The sequence below is a fragment of the Salminus brasiliensis genome, chromosome 2 (assembly GCF_030463535.1).
Source record: "Salminus brasiliensis chromosome 2, fSalBra1.hap2, whole genome shotgun sequence".
NCBI classification, from domain to species: domain Eukaryota; kingdom Metazoa; phylum Chordata; class Actinopteri; order Characiformes; family Bryconidae; genus Salminus; species Salminus brasiliensis.
Genome location: NC_132879.1, coordinates 32,611,000 through 32,628,027, shown reverse-complemented (window position 1 = coordinate 32,628,027; position 17,028 = coordinate 32,611,000). Strand labels below are relative to the sequence as shown.

At 39.0% G+C, this 17,028-nt stretch overlaps 1 protein-coding gene across 1 annotated transcript; it reads right to left on the bottom strand.

Annotated features, from left to right (window-relative positions):
- Positions 1-601: 601 nt before the first annotated feature.
- Positions 602-16,501, bottom strand: LOC140549655 (ribosomal protein S6 kinase alpha-2-like). The gene is made up of 6 exons (XM_072673405.1): positions 15,687-16,501; positions 15,255-15,538; positions 2,532-3,360; positions 2,173-2,383; positions 1,714-1,833; positions 602-667 (listed from the first exon to the last, which is right to left on the bottom strand). The coding sequence occupies exons 1-6, from the start codon at positions 16,499-16,501 to the stop codon at positions 602-604; spliced, it is 2,325 nt and encodes a 774-aa protein (XP_072529506.1).
- Between the last annotated feature and the right edge of the window lie 527 nt (positions 16,502-17,028).

Sequence of the window (17,028 nt, the reverse complement as noted above, 5' to 3'; positions counted from 1 at the left end):
CCACGCTGCGTTGTCAGGTTTGGTTTGGTCGGCCTAGCCGTTTTTGGTTCTGCGGCTGGTTCCCCCTGTTCCCTGCCCTGCTCATCTAGCTCAGCTCCCAGAGCCCACAAAGGTGTGCTTTGTGTTCGCCCTCTAGTTTGTCGAGTTTACGTTGTTTTCCTGTTTATTCCCGTTAGTTGCTGCTTTGTTTGCTTTAGTTTGCTCTTTGTATGATTTTCTATTGTGTTATTAAAGTACTTGCATTGCACCCATCTCTGCGAGTGTTCATCCCTCTGTGTCTGGCCTGACCCACCATGACAACAGTGTCATTTCATCTTCGTCAATCACTTAATTTAAATCAAATTTAAAGACCATTTGAATTGAAAAATGGTTCCTGAATCGAAAATAGTTTTTGAATTGAATCGTGACCTCAAAAATCAGAATTGAATCAAATCACATGACACAGAGAGATTCGCACCCCTATTTAATTCTTAAGATAAGATACTATAAAATACAATCCCTCTAGCAAGTCCTGGGTCGTGAAAAGTGAGTGGGATACCACTGTGGCCTCAGACTTGAAGGTGCTGATTCTCATACCAACCGCTATACACTTAGCTACAAACTAGTCAAGTGTGCGTTGGAGGCCCCCGTAGACCATCCTGCCCCTGGCTACGCCTTGCTGTCCCGTCTATGAATATCACAAACAGGAGCAGACACATGGCACAGCCCTGACAAAGACCAACGGCAACACTTAACAAGCTTGACTTAGTGCTGAAAATATGGACACAGCTCTGACTCAGTGAGTACAAGGACTGCACAGCTCGCATCACCGACCCTTGCATCCCATGCACCTAGAGCACTTCTCACAAGATGTCTCAGAGAACATGGTCATGAGCCTTCAAGTCCACAAAACATGTAGACAGGATTGCTGAACTCCCATGCCTCCTCAACTATCCAAAAGAGAGTGAAGAGCTGGTCCAACATTTCATGGTCAGGACAGAATCTGCATTTCTCCTCCTGAGTCTCGTCTTTGCACTACCCTGGCATAAACTTTCTAGAGGGAAACCGAGGTGTGAAGCTTCAAACGTTTCCACACACTCTCTGGTTCGCTTTCTTAATGAGGACCACAACCTTGGATTGCCAGTCCAGAGGCACTGTCCCCGAGGTCCATGCAACATTACAGAGGCATCTCAATCCCTAATGTCTAGAGAAAGTGTTCTATCAGCCACCCAACAATATCCTCAGCTGAGTGCAGAGCTATACTGCCCTTAATGGACACAGTTTAGACAGTGTCCTTCCTACCCCTTACATAACAACTCCAAATGATGTGTATGTCGCTTTTTACAACCTGATGGCGCAGCTTTACAGAAATCGGGAAATAGAACAAATATAACTAAATAAATACAACATGAACCCCAAGTGAGCAAGCCAAAGGCGACAGTGGCAAGGAAAAACTCCCTCAGAGCTGGAGGAAGAAACCTTGGGAGGAACCAAGACTCACTAGGGGGACCCATCCTCCTCTGGTCAGAACAACGTATAAATGACCAATAAATTGTGTAAAGGTAGTATGTCATCACCAGGGCCGTGCTAGATGTCTACAATGGATGAATAGTCTTTTTCAGGATCTGTTGGCGAGACAAAATGACATATATGAATCAACTGAAACATTTCTAGCAAATATTTAAAGTATAAAATCTGAGGCTGTGACGATCGCTCAACATTTGCCTAACATACCTTAAATTTAGGGAACCTCAGCCTCCTGGTTCCTTTCAGTACTGTGGGCTGTGGGAGAACAGGTGTTGTCTCCACCACTAGCCCATGGAGAGGGACATCTACAGTCACATCCTTGAGTCTCTGCTCAGAACACAAACAAGCAGGAGCTTCTGAAGGGGAAGAATGAGGAGCACTCTGCTGGGAAATAGAGGTGGTGTCATGGACCACAGAGTTAACTCTGAATAACTTCCTCATCCTCCGTCGGAGTGACCGGGAGGCTCTGAGAATTGGTGCCTTGACATAAGCATTAGCTGCCCTTTTAATAGCAGCACAAACAGGACTACAGCTAATGCAGCCATAGTGCTCCTCCACAGCCTCTACCCTTTGGCAAGTTAGACTTGCACCAGCTCCACTGCTGTTGTCTTTCTGCTCAGGCTTCAGAGTTTCGCATCTGACACCAAGAGTTGAGAGAACGTCTACGTCTCTGCTTAAAGAAGAAGACGGAGACTCTTCCTCTGTCGACTGATGAGTGCTGAAAAACACCAGCCCATTTTCAGAGGCAGAAGAGGATATACTGTCTATGTTACTGTTCAAAGAGAAGGAAGACTGAGACTCTTCCTCTGACGTTTCAAGTGGGTTGACGTCTGGACACAGATCCTCAACGGGCACCACCACAAACCTGCCAATAACCCTGGAGACAGTACAGAAGCAATGTGTTAGTGTACTTATCGTTAGTGAACTAATACTGTATGTTACCTATTTGCAAAACAGCTCTTTACTTTGAGTGACCCATTCAAAATGTTCTTCATATATGTATACCTGCACAGTGGTTTACTTACCGTTCCTGCCTCGGCTGCAGCCAAGGGTGCTGTGCCACCTCTGTCACAGACGGCCGAGTGGAGGGGTCGTACTGCAGCATATAAGATATGAAGGCCCGACAGGGCTCCTCCACTGTGATCCTACGTGGGAACACCAAGGGTTCTCGCTGGACACGTAGGAGACTCTTCAAACTGTTAACTTTGAAGGGTGTGGATCCGGTGACCATGGAGTAAAAGATAATACCTAGACTCCACACGTCACTTTTTTTTGGATCATAGGGTTTTTCCAAAAGCACCTCAGGTGCACCATACTCGGGAGTGCAATAATAGGTCTTGCTTAAGTCAGGAAAGCCCCTTAAAAAACGGCCTAAACCAAAGTCGGTTAATTTGACTTGGTTGTTAGCAGTCAGCAGAACGTTTTTACATTTAAGGTCACGATGGACAATGTCCTGCTGATGTAGATAGGCCACAGCGCTGAGCAGCTGTGAGAACCACATTTTTGCTTGGCCAATGGGAATGCGGCCGAGCTCCCAGATCTTCTGTTGAAGATCCATTGCGGCAGCCTCCATCACAATAAACACCTGTCCGTTTGGCATCTCAAAGATTTCATGCACCTGAACAATATGAGGGTGCTTTACTCTTTTCAGAATGGCCAGTTCCCGGGGCAGAAGTTTAGATACAAAAATATGTGATGCCAGCCTGCGGTGCATTATTTTGATGGCCACATGGTTGGAGTGCCTTTGAGATGTGGCCAGCTTAACCTCACCGTAACTCCCTTTACCAATGAAATCCACCACCTCGTAGCCCAAACTCCTCAGGACTTCTTTGGTTTGCATTTTTCTACACTGCCCTATTTGAAAGGAGAAACCAAAGTAGAACCTCTTTCTGGTTCTAGATAAGATGGTTCTAGACAAGAGCGTCAGCTAAATGGCGTCAGTGTCAGTGTGAACGCAGGAATCAAGCGTCTCTCAAGCTGTTAAATCAGAACTGAGCCAGTGAGGGGGAACCTGCCTTTTTATAGGCTCTGTGATGTCATCGACATGACCTCACAATGGAGGAGGACTCGGGTCACTGAGGTCAGTCTCTTCATTGGCTGTATAGGACTGTATGGACACACAGTGCTGTGTACAGTGCTATGCCCTTTTAATTACCTCAGCAACACATAAAGCAAATTGCAGTGATCAGACTTAGCTGATTGAATACAGCCAGGCCTGATGAATGAAGGCCTCACTCATACTAAAGTTTAGCGTCAGATCTGTATGATCTGAGACTAGATTTAGAAACCGGGTCTGTCACCACAAAGTTTCTGTAGAGAGTCCTGTTCTATTGGTCAGTGCGTTTCTATGGAAATAATGCAGCTGTGTCAGATGCCGTAAAGCAGCTGAATTTATTCAGAAGAAAGGGTGTCTAGTTACTTTAGGACATGAATCACTGCAGTCAGTAAAATCAGTCACATATTTCCACATCTTTACTTTGGTATTTCCACAATTTCACATTAATTTCTCTATTTTTTTTTTATATTTTTTTTTATATTTTTTAGTGTATTTATGTATTTCGCCACATTTTGGCATTTATCTTTTTCGGTATGTCTACATTTATTTATTAATGTATTTCCATATTTGTACTCATGTATGGGTTTATGTGTGTGTTCTTTGTGCTCTTTCTTAGTCATATTTGTGTTCTTTGTGTTCTCCGTGCTCAACAAAAGGAAAAAGTATGGTTATTTTTGCAATGTCAAGGCAGTGTTGCGATTGACAAGAACATCCAGGCGAGAATCTTATCATAACAAAGCAAAGGCCCCATGAGAAAAATCTCATTGTATCTATAGGCAAAAATATTAAGAAATGAATAAAAGCAGTCTTAAAACAACTCACCACCAAACAGAATGCCCACACAATCTAAAACAGCACAAATAGCCTGAAGAAACCAAACATACAAACTTCATTTCACATAAACATTCAATTCCCTGCAAAAACTATGTAAAATATGTCTTGGCTGATTATATTTTAAAACATTCTGGCAAGGTATTGTGTAATATTTTTAACCAGCAACGATCACACCTCATATTAAACTCACACTGTACAATATTGCCAAAAATACAGAATCTACTTAGAACTATATATGTACACCTACTTTACAGAGGATTTTAAGAATGGTAACCAGGTTATTGCAATTACTTTCTGAATTACTTTCTGAATTGCATTATACCAACATACTACTATTGTACTGTACTATATTGTATTATAAGAAAAGAGCAGTAAGAAAACACAATTAGTAAAATATGAAGCATTGAAACCCCATGGTATGTCGTAGAAAGCAAAAGGGAAAAGCATTGTGGGTATTTTTGCATTGTTAAGTTGCTGTTACGATTGACAAATAAATCCAAAAGCATTGCCGGAATCTTAACACAACAAAGCAAGGGACCCTTGAGAAAAATGTGTTTGTTACTATGGGCCAAAAATTTAAAAATCAATAAAACCAGTCAAATCACCACCAAGTTACTATTTTCTCACCCACTGGATGAGACAGAACGCAAAGCTCAAAAGCTGAACCTAAACAGAAAGCCCACACAACCTAAAAATAAATTGCAAAGAAACTGCCTTGACTGTGAGAAAAAAGAGAGAAGAAACCAAAAGTCTCAAGTCTCATTACAGAATAACAAGAATGACCACAGCTGATTACACTTCCAAGTAAAAAAAATACAAAGGTTTTCAACTATAAATATATATATATATATATATAAATATATAAATATATATATATACCTGCTTTACTGAGGATTTCAAGAATGGTAACCAGTTTATTGCAATTACTTTCTGAACTACTTTCCAAATTGTGTTATTCCAACTTACTATTTTTGTATATGAAAAACTAAGAAATTAGCAGCAAAAAAATACAATTAGGAAAATATGAAGCAATAAAAAGCCATGGCATGTCGTAGAAAGCAAAAGGAAAAAGCATTATGGGTATTTTTGCATTGTGAAGGTGGGGATACAATTGACAACAAAATCTATATGAATTACGGGAATCTTACCACAACAAAGCAAGGGACCTTTGAGGAAAAAATATGTTTGCAACTATGGGAAAAAAAAAAAATAAATTCAACCAGTCTTAAAACAACTCTCCACCAAGTTTCTTAGTCACTGGATAAGAAGAAAAGCAAAGCTCAGAAGCTGAAACTAAACACATTGGCCACACAATCTAAAACCAAACTTCCTTGACTGCAACGGAAAACATTGAAATAAAACATCAAGCTTATTTTTAACATAATATTTTAATCTTTTTAAAAACAAACATTGCCATGATTTACTATATTTCAAACCTTCATGGTGGGGTATTGAGTAAATAATTTAAACAATAATGATTCTACACTGGAATAAACTCACAAACTATGACATTACCTCTGCAGAGAAAAACAAAGAAAAAAAGCACCAAAACTGTACACCTACTTTACTGAAGATTTCAAGAATGGTAACCAGTTTATCACAATTACTTTCTGAATTACTTTCCAAATTGCCTTATACCAACATACTATTATTTTATAATTATTATTATAAGAAAACACAATTAGTAAATTATGAAGCACTTAAAAGGCAAACGGAAAAATCATTATGGGTATTTTTGCATTTATGGGTAATTTTAAAAAATGTAAAAATCAATTAAAACAGTCTAAAAATAACTCACCACCAAGTTACTAGTTTTTTACCCACTGGATAAGATAAAACGCAAAGCTCAAAAGCTGAACCTAAACAGAATGCCTACACAATCTATAACCAAACCACCAAAAAAATCTGCCTTGAAGCAAAAAGAGCCTGAGAAACCCAAAAACACAAGCTTAATAAAAAAACAAAAAATAATTAAAAAAAACAAAACAAAACAAAACAAAAAAACAACAACAATAAAACCAGTCTTAAAACAACTCAAAACAAAGTTATTACTCACTGGATGAGACAAAACACAAAACTCAAATCCTGAACATAAATATAATGCACACACAACCTAAAATCAAACTGCCAAAAAACTGTGTTGACTGTGATTGTAACTATGGTCAAAACTTTTTAAAAATAATTCAACCAGTCTTAAAATAACTCTCCACCAAGTTTCTTACCCACTGGATAAAATGAAAAGCAAAGCTCAAAAGCTGAAACTAAACACATTAGCCCCACAATCTAAAACCAAACTACCAACGAAAACTGACTGCAACAGAAAATACTGAAAAAAAAAATAATTCAAACTTATTCTTAACAAAAATTTTTGAGTCTCTATAAAAACAAAAATTGCCATGATGGACTATATTTCAAACCGTTATGGTGGAGTATTAAGTAAATATTTTAAACAGTAATGACCATGCACTGGATTAAACTCCCAAACTATGACATTGTCTCTACAGAAACAACCAAAAAAAAAAAAAACACCAAACATGTACACCTACTTTTCTGAGGATTTCAAGAATGGTAACCAGTTTATCACAATTACTTTCTGAATTATTTTCCAAATTGCCTTATACCAACATACTATTATTTTATAATTATTATTATAAGAAAACACAATTACTTTATTATGTAGCACTTTAAAGACATGGCAAAAGGAAAAATCAATATGGGTATTTTTGCATTTCTGGGTAATTTTTAAAAATGTAAAAATCAATTAAAACAAAATTAAAATTAAAATAACTCACCACCAAGTTACTAGTTTCTTACCCACTGGATAAGATAAAATGCAAAGCTCAAAAGCTGAACCTAAACAGAACTTGCCTACACGATCTATAACCAATCCACCAATAAAATCTACCTCGTAGCAAAAAGAGCCTAAGAAACCCGAAAACTCAAGCTTAATTTAAACACAATCATTCTAGTCTGTTTAAAAACTAACACAATGTGCCATGGCATGCTATATCTCAATTAACTTTGAAAAAGTTTTGGACAAAGTTTTCCCCACAAATTTTCATGTCTCAATTTATCTTTACAAACTACACACAGCCTCTGCAAAAAAAAACAAAACAAAAAAAAAACAGACTCTGTAGTAGAACTACACATGTAAAAAAAACAAACAAACAAAAAAACAAACAAACAATAAAACCTGTCTTAAAACAACTCACCACCAAGTTACTATTTTCTCACCCACTGGATGAGACAAAACACAAAGCTCAAAAGCTGAACCTAAACATAATACCCACACAACCTAAAAACAAATTGCCAAGAAACTGCCTTGACTGTGAGAAAAAAGAGAGACGAAACCAAAAGACTCAAGACTCATTACAGAACAACAAAAATTTCCATGGCTGAATATATTTCCAAATCAAAAAAACAAAGGTTTTCAACCACAAACAGCAACGGCTTGAAGTAATCTCATAAACCATGACATTGGTTCTATATAAACACCTTCTCAGAGTTTTCTTAATATAGCTATATATGTATATATACACACTATATATATACACAGCAATTACTTTCTCAACTACTTTCCAAAGTGTGTTGTTCCAACTTACTATTGTTGTATATGAAAAATTCTAAGTAATTAGCAGCAAAAAAATACAATTAGAAAAATATGAAGCAATAAAAAGCCATGGCATGTCGTAGAAAGCAAAAGGAAAACCACAACAAAGCAAGGGACCTTTGAGGAAAAAATATGTTTGTAACTATGGGCAAAAATAATAATAATAATAATAATAAAACAATGAAACCAGTCTTAAAACAACTCACAACCAAGTTGCTAGTTTCTTACTCACTAGATGAGACAAAACACAAAGCTCAAAACCTGAACATAAATATAATGCACACACAACCTAAAAACAAACTGCCAAAAAACTGCCTTGACTGTGATTGTAACTATGGGCACAAACATTTAAAAAAATAATTAAATCAGTCTTAAAATAACTCTCCACCAAGTTTCTTACCCACTGGATAAGATGAAAAGCAAAGCTCAAAACCTGAAACTAAGCACATTGGCCACACAATCTAAAACCAAACTGCCAAAAAAAGAAACTGTTTTGACTGCAACAGAAAATACTGAAAAATAATTCCAGGTTATTCTTAACATAAAATTTAAAATACAATTGCCATGATTGACTATATTTCAAACCATCATGCTGGGGTATTGAGTAAATATTTTAAACAGTAATGATCATACACTGGATTAAACTCACAAACTATTACATTGCCTCTACAGAAACAAGCAAAAAAAAAAAAAAAACCCAAAAAATGTATACCTACTTTACTGAGGATTTCAAGAATGGTAACCAATTTATCACAATTACTTTCTGAATTACTTTCCAAATTGCCAACATACTATTATTTTATAATTATTATTATAAGAAAACACAATTAGTTTATTATGAAGCACTTACATTATGGGTATTTTTGCATTTATGGATAATTTAAAAAAATGTAAAAATCAATTAAAACAGTCTTCAAATAACTCACCACCAAGTTACTAGTTTCTTACCCACTGGATAAGATAAAACACAAAGCTCAAAAGCTGAACCTAAACAGAATGCCTACACAATCTATAACCAGTCCACCAACAAAATCTGCCTTGCAGCAAAAAGAGCCTGAGAACCCCCCCCAAAAAACAAGATTAATTAAAAAACTAACACAATTTGCTATGGCACTATATATTTTAATTAAGATTGGGAAAGTTTTGGGTACAGTTTTGAACAAGGTATTACCATACCTCAGATTACCCTCACAGACTACACACAGCCTCTGCAAAAGAAAGCTGACCCTTCTTAGAACTATACATGTACACCTACTTTACAGAGGATTTCAAGAATGGAACCAGTTTATTGCAATTACTTTCTGAATTACTTTCTGAATTACTTTCTGAATTACATTATACCAACATACTACTATTGTTCAAGAACATTCTAAGAAAATAGCAGCAATAAATAAGATATGAAGCACAAGAAAGGCATGGGATGTTGCAAACAGCAAAAGAAAAAAGCATTATGGGTATTTTTGCATTGTGAAGGTGGCGTTACAATTGATAACAAAATCCGGACACATTACGTAAATCTTACCACAACAAAGCAAGGGTCCCTTGAGGAAAAAATGTGTTTGTAACCATGGGCTAAAAAAAACAAAAAAAAAACCAACAATAAAACCAGTCTTAAAACAACTCACCACCAAGTTAATAGTTTCTTACCCACTTGATGAGATGAAACACAAAGCTCAAAACCTGAACATAAATATAATGCACACACAACCTAAAAACAAACTGCCAAAAAGTGCCTTGACTGTGATTGTAACTATGGTCAGAAAAATGTAAAAATAATTCAACCAGTCTTAAAATAACTCTCCACCAAGTTTCTAATCCCACTGGATAAGATGAAAAGCAAAGCTCAAAAGCTGAAACTAAACACATTAGCCACACAATCTAAAACCAAACTGCCAAAAAAAACTGCTTTGACTGCCACAGAAAATACTGAAAAAAAAATTCAAGCTTATTCTTAAAACAAACTTTTAATTCTGTATAAAAACAAATCAATGCCATGGTTGATTATATTTCAAATCATCACAGTGGGGTATTGGGTAGATCTTTTCACCAGTAATGAACACACACAGAATTAAACTCAACAGCTTTGATAATGCTTTTGCAAAAAAAACAAACAAAAAAAAACAACGCTGACCCTTTTCAGAAGTATATATGTACACCTACTTTACTTCAGATTTCAACAATGGTAACCAGTTTATCACAATTACTTTCTGAATTATGAATTGCATTATACAAACATACTATTATTGTACTAGAACATTCTAAGCAAATACATGCAAGAAAACACAATTATCCAAATATGAAGCACTTAAATGCCATGGCATGTTTTAAACAGCAAAAGGAAAAGGCATTATGGGTATTTTTGCATTGTGAAGGCGGCAAAGCAAGGAACCCTTAAAACAAATCACCACCAAGTTACTAGTTTCTCACCCACTGCATGAGACAGAACGCAAAGCTCAAAAGCTGAACCTAAACAGAAAGCCCACACAACCTAAAACCAAACTGCCAAAACATCTGTGATAAAAATACAGAAGAAACCAAAAGATTGAAGCTTACTTTTTTTTCAGTTTTTTAAAGTCATAAGACAGAATGTTTCCATACATAGCATTTTTTTCCTTTTTCCAGTTTGCATTAGGAAATAGAAAAAAAAGTGAGTTAAATAAAGAGTATAAGAGGTATCATAATGTCTATTACCCCATGTAACTCTAATTTGGGGGTTCAAAAATAGTCAATCCTGGAATAGGATGCAGTTGTACATGAATAGTGTGTAAAGTCTCTGTGTCTTGTGAATTTACTTCTCAACAAATCAACAAGACCCAGTTCAAAAGATTGATGTCTAAGCATCTTACTCATTTTAGGGAGGGGGGCTTTCGATTCAGGTTGTCTGTCCATGTGCTGTGACAAGACACAGTTAAGACCCCCCGCCAACTATTCAAACATTCCCCCTTCTCATTCTGCCCTCTAATCATCATTCTTTTCTTTAAGGGTTTCAACTTGGCTTTTAAGGCAAGTTTCAGCAGTCAGTAATCACTTCGTCAGACCATGTCAACAGACCTCCCACCACATCAACTCACTTTGTAGAGCATTAAAATTTTCAGTAAACACACACTCCAATTCTTGCCTTATTATTTTGGATATATCTTCCCTCAGTGAGGCTAGGATATCTGACTTGATTTCTTCATCAGTCATACCTGAAGTTTCAGTTTCAGTCCAAGTGGATGAGGCCTGGTTTGAACTTGTTGAAGTACTGCGTGTCGAGGGGGCACAGGCCTCGCCGGGTAATATATTTATATTTGCAATTAATTTCTGAATTATTTTCAAAAATGTTATACCAACATACTATTATTGTACAAGAACACTCTAAGAAAATAGCAGCAAGAAAACACAATTAGTAAAATGTGAAGCACTTAAAAGCCATGGCATGTTGTGAACAGCAAAAGAAAAAGGCATTATGGGTATTTTTGCATTTTGAAGGCGGTGTTTCGATGGACGACAAAATCTGGATGCATTACAGAAATCTTACTACCACAAAGCAAGAAACCTTTGAGAATAAAATGTGATTGTAACTATGGGCAAAAATTTAAAAACAACTCAACACCAAGTTACTAGTTTCTCACCCACTGAATGAGAAAGAACGCAAAGAACCCAACTGCCAAAGAACCTGCCTTTATTGAAGAAACCAACAAAGACAAGTGTAGCCCCTTAAAAAAAAGACTGCATCACTGTGTGTTGGACAGAGTGGTCCGCAACATTGGAGCCTTGCAGGGACCTGTCCTCTCTCTCTCTCTCTCTCTCTCTCTCTCTCTCTCTTCTACACTCGTTCACAGGAGTGATAAGGATGAGGATATGGTGAGGATGAAGAACTTTGTCACATGGTGTGAGCTAAACCATCTGAATCTCAATGTGACAAAGACCAAAGAACTGTTGGTGGACCTGAGAAGAGACAAGGCACCCTTGTGTCCGTCAGTGGGGTCAGTGTGGACACTGTGGAGAACTACAAATATCTGGGAGGTCGTCCTGATAATAAACTTCACTGGGCTAAGAACACTGATGGCTCCCACCCACTTTACAACACGGTGTTGAGACACAGGAGCACATTCAGTGCAAAACTCAGTCCACCAAAATGCGCCACAGAGCGCCACAGGGGGTCATTCTTACCTGTGCTCATCAAACTCTATAACTCCTCCCTCAATGTGTGACACTATGGTTCATCTGTGCAGTTCTCTGATTATACTGTTCATATATGCAATAATAATAGTAATGCAATTCATTTTAATATCTGTGAAATAACTCAGAGGTGCAATAATTCAAAATGTTTCATATGGTCTGTTCCATATTTATTATCACAGCTATTGTCACTTTGCCACTTATTCATAAAACTATATTCATACTCTAAATACCATTTAATCATATCATTTATAAACCTTTTTTTCTGTTTTTGTTTTAAACTTTATAGAGTGTTTATTCTTACACAAGCCGCTGCAACTATGGCAACTGCAGTTTCACTACTAGTATTAATAAAGTATTTCTGATTCTGATTCTGAAACCATATTTTCTGGGCCCCAATGCCATTGACACATGAATTCTGCAAAACCACAGAGCACTTTTACATAGCCATATCATATAGGCTACAGCTGTATGGTTAGGTTCACGATGTTGATATATGTGATATATATAAAATAATTTTGTATATATAATGCAAAAAGTATATCTCCACTTTATCAATGACAGAGTTTAAACAAAGAACATATCCTTGCTATACAAACACACACACACACACACACACACACACACGAATAACCACAATACACTGAAATACATAATTAACTACATTTTTTATTTTCCATTTTGAACATAAACAGACTAAAGTAAACTTCAAAATAAGAAAGCAAAATGCTCCATTTTCTACTAGTAAGAATGCGGCGATTCAGAGCCGCCGCCCACTTAAGGACTTTTTGTTATGTTTCTGTTCTTGTATCTATTCAGTGACTCGGTTCTGGTTCAGTTACGTTCATGTGTGTTTGGTTCATGTTTGGTTCATTGTGTCGGTTCAGTGTCGTGTTTCATGTTCATGTGTTTAGTGAGATGCTCTCGCTCACTCCCACCTTATACCCACGACCCTCGCTCCAGCTAGGCGACCCTTTTCCACGCTGCGTTGTCAGATTTGGTTTGGTCGGCCTAGCCGTTTTTGGTTCTGCGGCTGGTTCCCCCTGTTCCCTGCCCTGCTCATCTAGCTCAGCTCCCAGAGCCCACAAAGTTGTGCTTTGTGTTCGCCCTCTAGTTTGTCGACTTTACATTGTTTTCCTTTTTATTCCCGTTAGTTGCTACTTTGTTTGCTTTAGTTCGCTCTTTGTATGATTTTCTATTGAGTTATTAAAGTACTTGCATTGCACCCATCTCTGCGAGTGTTCATGCCTCTGTGTCTGGCCTGACCCACCATGACAACAGTGTCATTTCATCTTCGTCAATCACTTAATTTAAATCAAATTTAAAGACCATTTGAATTGAAAAATGGTTCCTGAATCGAAAATTGTTTTTGAATTGAATCGTGACCTCAAAAATCAGAATTGAATCAAATCGCCTGACACAGAGAGATTCACACCCCTATTTAATTCTTAAGATAAGATTCTATAAGATACAATCCCTCTAACAAGTCCTGGGTCGTGAAAAGTGAGTGGGATACCACTGTGGCCTCAGACTTGAAGGTGCTGATTCTCATACCAACCACTATACACTTAGCTACAAACTAGTCAAGTGTGCATTGGAGGCCCCTGTAGACCATCCTGCCCCTGGCTACGCCTTGCTATCCTGTCTATGAATATCACAAACAGGAGCAGACACATGGCACAGCCCTGACAAAGACCAACGACAACACTTAACAAGCTTGACTTAGTGCTGAAAATATGGACACAGCTCTGACTCAGTGAGTACAAGGACTGCACAGCTCGCATCACCGACCCTTGCATCCCATGCACCTAGAGCACTTCTCACAAGATGTCTCAGAGAACATGGTCATGAGCCTTCAAGTCCACAAAACATGTAGACAGGACTGCTGAACTCCCATGCCTCCCATGCAACTATCCAAAAGAGAGTGAAGAGCTGGTCCAACATTTCATGGTCAGGACAGAATCTGCATTTCTCCTCCTGAGTCTCGTCTTTGCACTACCCTGGCATAAACTTTCTAGAGGGAAACCGAGGTGTGAAGCTTCAAACGTTTCCACACACTCTCTGGTTCGCTTTCTTAATGAGGACCACAACCTTGGATTGCCAGTCCAGAGGCACTGTTCCCGAGGTCCATGCAACATTACAGAGGCATCTCAATCCCTAATGTCTAGAGAAAGTGTTCTATCAGCCACCCAACAATATCCTCAGCTGAGTGCAGAGCTATACTGCCCTTAATGGACACAGTTTAGACAGTGTCCTTCCTACCCCTTACATAACAACTCCAAATGATGTGTATGTCGCTTTTTACAACCTGATGGTGCAACGCAGCTTTACAGAAATCGGAAAATAGAACAAATATAAATAAATAAATACAACATGAACCCCAAGTGAGCAAGCCAAAGGCGACAGTGGCAAGGAAAAACTCCCTCAGAGCTGGAGGAAGAAACCTTGGGAGGAACCAAGACTCACTAGGGGGACCCATCCTCCTCTGGTCAGAACAACGTATAAATGACCAAAAATTGTGTAAAGGTAGTATGTCATCACCAGGGCCGTGCTAGATGTCTACAATGGATGAATAGTCTTTTTCAGGATCTGTTGGCGAGACAAAATGACATATATGAATCAACTGAAACATTTCTAGCAAATATTTAAAGTATAAAATCTGAGGCTGTGACGATCGCTCAACATTTGCCTAACATACCTTAAATTTAGGGAACCTCAGACTCCTGGTTCCTTTCAGTACTGTGGGCTGTGGGAGAACAGGTGTTGTCTCCACCACTAGCCCATGGAGAGGGACATCTACAGTCACATCCTTGAGTCTCTGCTCAGAACACAAACAAGCAGGAGCTTCTGAAGGGGAAGCAGAATGAGGAGCACTCTGCTGGGAAATAGAGGTGGTGTCATGGACCACAGAGTTAAGTCTGAATAACTTCCTCATCCTCCGTCGGAGTGACCGGGAGGCTCTGAGAATTGGTGCCTTGACATAAGCATTAGCTGCCCTTTTAATAGCAGCACAAAGAGGACTACAGCTAACGCAGCCATAGTGCTCCTCCACAGCCTCTACCCTTTGGCAAGTTAGACTTGCACCAGCTCCACTGCTGTTGTCTTTCTGCTCAGGCATCAGAGTTTCGCATCTGACACCATGAGATGAGAGAACGTCTACGTCTCTGCTTAAAGAAGAAGACGGAGGCTCTTCCTCTGTCGACTGAGGAGTGCTGAACACCAGCCCATTTTTAGAGGCAGAAGAGGAAATACTGTCTATGTTACTGCTCAAAGAGAAGGAAGACTGAGACTCTTCCTCTGACGTTTCAAGTGGGTTGACGTCTGGACACAGATCCTCAACGGGCACCACCACAAACCTGCCAACAACCCTGGAGACAGTACAGAAGCAATGTGTTAGTGTACTTATCGTTAGTGAACTAATATTGTATGTTACCTATTTGCAAAACAGCTCTTTACTTTGAGTGACCCATTCAAAATGTTCTTCATATATGTATACCTGCACAGTGGTTTACTTACCGTTCCTGCCTCGGCTGCAGCCAAGGGTGCTGTGCCACCTCTGTCACAGATGGCCGAGTGGAGGGGTCGTACTGCAGCATATAAGATATGAAGGCCCGACAGGGCTCCTCCACTGTGATCCTACGTGGGAACACCAAGGGTTCTCGCTGGACACGTAGGAGACTCTTCAAACTGTTAACTTTGAAGGGTGTGGATCCGGTGACCATGGAGTAAAAGATAATACCTAGACTCCACACGTCACTTTTTTTTGGATCATAGGGTTTTTCCAAAAGCACCTCAGGTGCACCATACTCGGGAGTGCAATAATAGGTCTTGCTTAAGTCAGGAAAGCCCCTTGAAAAACGGCCTAAACCAAAGTCGGTTAATTTGACTTGGTCGTTAGCAGTCAGCAGAACGTTTTTACATTTAAGGTCACGATGGACAATGTCCTGCTGATGTAGATAGGCCACAGCGCTGAGCAGCTGTGAGAACCACATTTTTGCTTGGCCAATGGGAATGCGGCCGAGCTCCCAGATCTTCTGTTGAAGATCCATTGCGGCAGCCTCCATCACAATAAACACCTGTCCGTTTGGCATCTCAAAGATTTCATGCACCTGAACAATATGAGGGTGCTTTACTCTTTTCAGAATGGCCAGTTCCCGGGGCAGAAGTTTAGATACAAAAATATGTGATGCCAGCCTGCGGTGCATTATTTTGATGGCCACATGGTTGGAGTGCCTTTGAGATGTGGCCAGCTTAACCTCACCGTAACTCCCTTTACCAATGAAATCCACCACCTCGTAGCCCAAACTCCTCAGGACTTCTTTGGTTTGCATTTTCCCCTGTAGATGGAAAGAGGAAATAAAAGTCAGAAGGTTAAGAAGGTTGTAAGGACTGTTCCCTGTATATTCCAAGCAAATGTAGAACCTCTTTATGGTTCTAGATAAGATGGTTCTAGACAAAATCAGCTAAATCAGCTAAATGGTGTCAGTGTCAACGCAGGAATCAAGCGTCTCTCAAGCTGCTGAATCCAAACTGAGCCAGTGAGGGGGAACCTGCCTTTTTATAGGCTCTGTGATGTCATCGACATGACCTCACAATGGAGGAGGACTCGGGTCACTGAGGTCAGTCTCTTCATTGGCTGTATAGGACTGTATGTACACACAGTGCTGTGTACAGTGCCATGCCCCTTTAGTTACCTTAGCAACACATGGAGCAAATTGCAGTGATGAGACTGAGCTGATTGAATACAGCCAGGCCTGATGAATGAAGGCCTCACTCATACTAAAGTTTAGCGTCAGATCTGTATGATCTGAGACTAGATTTAGAAACCGGGTCTGTCGCCACAAAGTTTCTGTAGAGA